The 5,000-nt window shown below is 36.7% G+C and overlaps 1 protein-coding gene across 50 annotated transcripts in view; it reads right to left on the bottom strand.

The window, feature by feature from the left end:
• Positions 1 to 5,000, bottom strand: part of LOC101882941 (adhesion G protein-coupled receptor L3-like) — a 404,581-nt gene that overhangs the window by 269,855 nt on the left and 129,726 nt on the right. For all 50 annotated transcript variants that reach the window (XM_073907696.1, XM_073907650.1, XM_073907653.1 and 47 more), the window contains exon 2: positions 45 to 228. In XM_073907696.1, coding sequence (XP_073763797.1) covers positions 45 to 99 — 55 coding nt within the window. In that variant the 5' untranslated portion in view covers positions 100 to 228. The remainder of the gene's footprint in view (positions 1 to 44; positions 229 to 5,000) is intronic.

Below are 5,000 nucleotides of genomic sequence, written 5' to 3'. Positions count from 1 at the left end.
TAGATAGATAGATAGATTTAATCAATAAATGAAACGTGACTCACCTAGAGTTGCAGTCTCCAGCAGACTGGCCAATAACAGCACTTGTAAAATCCCCATGGCCCCACCCCTCACTCTGGATTAGCTGGTTTGGGCTGAGCTCCTCCCCTTAGAGTGGGTTGATTGGCCGTATATAAAGCGACTGCACTCAGATCAGAGTTCCTGTTTGTCTGAAAACAGCAAAGCCACCTATGAACACAGAGAGAGAGAGAGAAGACATCGTTCATAATGAGGATCATTCGTTCATTTTCCTTCAGCTTAGTGCCTTTATTAATCATAGGTTATCACAGTGGAATGAACTGCCAGCTTTTCCAGCATTTGTTTTACACAGCGGATGCCCTTCCAGCTGCAAACATGTACTGGGAAACACCCATACACACTCATTCACACGCACACTCATACACTATGGCTAATCTAGTTCATCAATTCCCCTATAGCGCATGTGTTTGGACTGTGGGGGAAACCGGAGCACCCAGAGGAAACCCACGCCAACATGGGGAGAACATGCCAACTCGGAAGTGCCAACTGACTCAGCCGGGACTCGAACCAGCGACCTTCTTGCTGTGATGCAACAGTACTAACCACTGAGCCACCGTGTCACCCTAGTTTGGGTTTCAGTTAATAAAAATAACACTCTCGTCTTAAATTGGTCAAACATCAGTCAGTTTATTGTATTATGTTTATTTATTTTTTATTAGATTTAAGCGTCTCTATTTATCTATTGTGTATATTTAAAGCAGAAAAGCATCATAAGTAATGTCAATAATTCAATGTTACACATCACAATGCTGCAGTAAACGTATTAAAGCCCTGATCTGCACAGTCTATCAATCTATATAAACACCGAATCAGAACCGAGAAGAAGAAGCAGAGAGCCGTCAGTCCAGACAGATGACAGTGAGTGAACGTCCAGGTCAAAGGTCAGCTGACGAGGAAATATTCACTCATGGACAGAAAAACACACTGTTTATCAGGTCAACACACACTCTCTCTCTCTCTCTCTGCAGTCTGCAGGCAGGAGAGGAATAAATAACTCTGCATGTCTGTCTGTGTGGGATTTAGAGTCCCAGGATGCCTTGCACCATTGCATTGGTGTTAATTGGCAAATAGCACCAAATTACGATCATTAATAGCATAATCCATGTTAAGAGCAAACAAAACACACACACACACACACACACACACACACACACACACACACACACACACACACACACACACACATCATCCATTTCATTACTGAATTTACACTAGAACTACTAGGGGAATTTTTAACGCCTCATTCACACGGGGCTTCAGCGTCAACGCTTGACTGAAGGCGTGTCAGAAGTTGGGGCTGAAGCGATCGTCATATCAGCAACAGCCAATGAAATTCAGTCAGCAATAGGCCACTGTCTAGCTGGTGTATTTGCATACAACGATCTGATTGGCTGACGCTTCTGTTGGCGCTTGAAAAGTTGAGCTAGTCCCAACTTCTGCAGCGAGCAACGCCTCTAAAGCGACGCCGATGGAACCACAATGCAGTTCGGCAACGCCTGATGTCACCCATTCAAAGTTAATGGGAAGCGTTGACGCTGACGCCCCGTGTGAATGGGATGTAAGTAACATTGTGGAACAAAAAACCTATAAAAATGTCTATTTCTTCTTTTTTTAAACACAAAGTTTTGAGTATTTCTGCTCTGAATGGTCAATAAACGACAGACTGACTATATTTTTCGCATTATAAATGACTTATTATTTGAGCGTAGACAGTTTTTTAAAATAAATGTTTATTGAAATGCTGATAAAAGTAAAAATAACTTGCTTAAAAATGGAAATCAAATTTTATTTTACTGCAATTTTATTTTTGTAAAAACATTCATGTACATTCTCTACACAATTTGGGCTCGTATTAAAGCACTACTGAGTAAAAAATAAACCTAAAAATTGCATTCATTTTCCTTCAGCTTAGTCCCTTGCTGTGCGTTCACACCGAAAGCGGTGAGAGTGTTCAAGATTGTTCTGGCTGCCCAGGCAACAACGCTGTCTGCTTTCAGCTCCGGCAGCGAAAGCGTCAGAATTTGCTTCATTGATGATGTATTTAAAGGGTCATGACAACCCCCACTTTCGGTTCAAGTCTACCTCAGAATTCCTTAAAAAAATGCATCATAATGCTCGTGGAGCAGGGGAGAAGGAGGGGAGTGAACAGCTGTTGTCAGTCGACTCACAAAATGAGACACAAACCGTGAGGAGACCCATGATTTTATAGTTTACAAAGTTAAAATGCAAAAAAATAAACAATGATTTAATGCCCTGCTGCATTTTTTATTCGTAATTTCATACACACAACCACAATTTATATCATTATAAAGATAACTGTGTTCATATCAACACTCAATCCCCGGGTCTGAATGCAGACTCAATGCAGAAGGCCTCTTGCCCTGTCTATTTCAACCATTAGCCCTGCTGGTAATCTGGAGGATTTAGGCAAACCCAGCAGCATAGAGATGTGTCTAAATGTGAACAAACTCCTGATAAAGGACAACGTGGGCCATTCTCCAATTCTCGTACTGCTCTCCCGATAAAAATGCTTGCAGCACACACACAGCTTTGCTGTATCGGCCCTGACAGCATCGCGGGGAAAAACATGCAACATACCCTGTGGATCATCGAAACAAATCGTTACGAGCCTTCATGAACAGCTAAATACTGTTAAAACTGTTCTACTAACACAATACACTTTTGTTTGCATTCCCACCATTTCAAAAACGTTTATTTATTTATTTATTTATTTATTTATTTATTTATTTATTTATTTATTTATTTATTTATTTATTTATTTATTTATTTAACTATTTACTCTATATTTAACTATTTATTTAACTATTTATTTAACTATTTATTTATTTATTTATTTATTTATTTATTCAGGTATTTGTTTGTTTAACTATTTATTTATTTATTTAAATATGTAATTACTTATTTATTTATTCATGTATTTGTATGTTTAACTTTATTTATTTATTTATTTATTTATTTATTCTTTTGTTTGTTTGTTTGTTTGTTTGTTTATTTATTTATTTATTTATTTATTTATTTATTTATTTATTTATTATTCATGTATTTGTTTGTTTAACTATTTATTTATTTGGTCATTTGTTTGTTTAGCTATTTATTTATTTATTTATTTATTTATTTATTTATTTATTTATTTATTTATTTATTTATTTATTTATTTATTTATTTATTTATTTATTCTTTTGTTTGTTTGTTTGTTTGTTTGTTTGTTTGTTTATTTATTATTCATGTATTTGTTTGTTTAACTATTTATTTATTTGGTCATTTGTTTGTTTAGCTATTTATTTATTTATTTATTTATTTATTTATTTATTTATTTATTTATTTATTTATTTAAATATGTATGTATGTATGTTTGTATTTATTTGTTTATTTATTCATTTATTCATTTATTTGTTTATTTATTTATTTATTTATTTAAATATGTATGTATGTATGTATGTTTGTATTGATTTGTTTATTTATTCATTTATTTATTTAATATTTTAGAATACTATACAATTACTAAAAATAATATTAAAGTGAAAGCTAAAAATATAAGCTATATTCCATGTTGTCCAAGTCTCATGCTTTTTAAACAAAATTAGAATTATTTAATTAAATTATTTATTTGTTTATTTGTTTATTTATTTATTTATTTAACAATACCCTTACAATGAGAGATTTCAGTTTTTCATACGATGCTGAAGAAACCATCTGTGTGTGTGTTTATGTCTGTGTGTACCTTGTATTACTTACATTATGGGGACCATATGTCTCCACAAGTATAGCAATACCAGTAATTTTGACCTTGTGAGAACATTTTGTTGGTCCCCAATAAAAATAAAAAAAACACTCATAAATCCCCCAGAATGAAGAATTTTGAAAAATGTACAAATGCAGATTGTTTCCTGTGAGGGATGAGGGACCGAATATGCAGGTTGTGCAGTAGAAACATCATTACAGCTATGGAGAGTCCCCATAAAGATAGCTGTACAAGTGTGTGTATGTGTGTATGAGTCTGCATCTGTTTTTTGTGTGTAAACTGGCTGTGTGTGCATCTTCAGTAATGAGCGCAGGTTGTGATGGAGGACTCAGCCAATCAGAGAGCAGCAGGGCATGCTGGGAGCCGCAGCGGAGCAGACGAAGGCTGAATCCCACGAGTCAGCGCAATCCCTGCTTTTACACCCATGAATCCCTGCGCTCCATACACACACACACACACACACACATACAAACAAACACACACACACACACATACACACAAACATGATCATGAGCACGAGTCGTGAAGTCTCGTACAGTATGGCAAATTTATGGCAGGTTTAAATTAAGCACACACATACACGCACGCACGCATGTACACACGTTCACATGCACACACTCTCTCTTTCTCTCTTAAACACAAACATGGACATATAGACACACACACATATAGACACACACATGCCGACACACACATGCCGACACACACACACACACACACACACACACACACACACACACACACACACACACACACACACACACACACTCTCTCTCTCTCTCTCTCTCTCTCTCTCTCTCTCTCTCTCTCTCTTTCGCTCTCCCTCTCTCTCTCTCTCTCTCTCAAACACACACACACACACACACACACACACACACACAGAGCTGAGATCTGAGGTAAATGTGCTGCGCTTCGGCTATAAATGAGGGTGAGATTTTTCAGAAATTATCACGTCGACTTACACATCTCATGCGTCTGTGTGTGTGTGTGTGTGTGTGTGTGTGCCTCTGTGCATGTGTGTGTGTGTATGTAGGACAGAGCTGGTGTCCTGATAAGGATCAGGGTGTGTGTGGCTTTGCTCTAACACTGATCGGTGTGGAGCAACACAAGCTTTCATTAGGATGAGCTCCTCGCACACACAAACAAACACACACACACA

The sequence above is a fragment of the Danio rerio genome, chromosome 7 (assembly GCF_049306965.1).
Source record: "Danio rerio strain Tuebingen ecotype United States chromosome 7, GRCz12tu, whole genome shotgun sequence".
Classification (NCBI taxonomy): domain Eukaryota; kingdom Metazoa; phylum Chordata; class Actinopteri; order Cypriniformes; family Danionidae; genus Danio; species Danio rerio.
The sequence above is the reverse complement of the archived record's forward strand: the minus strand, read 5'-3'. Positions and strand labels throughout refer to the sequence as shown.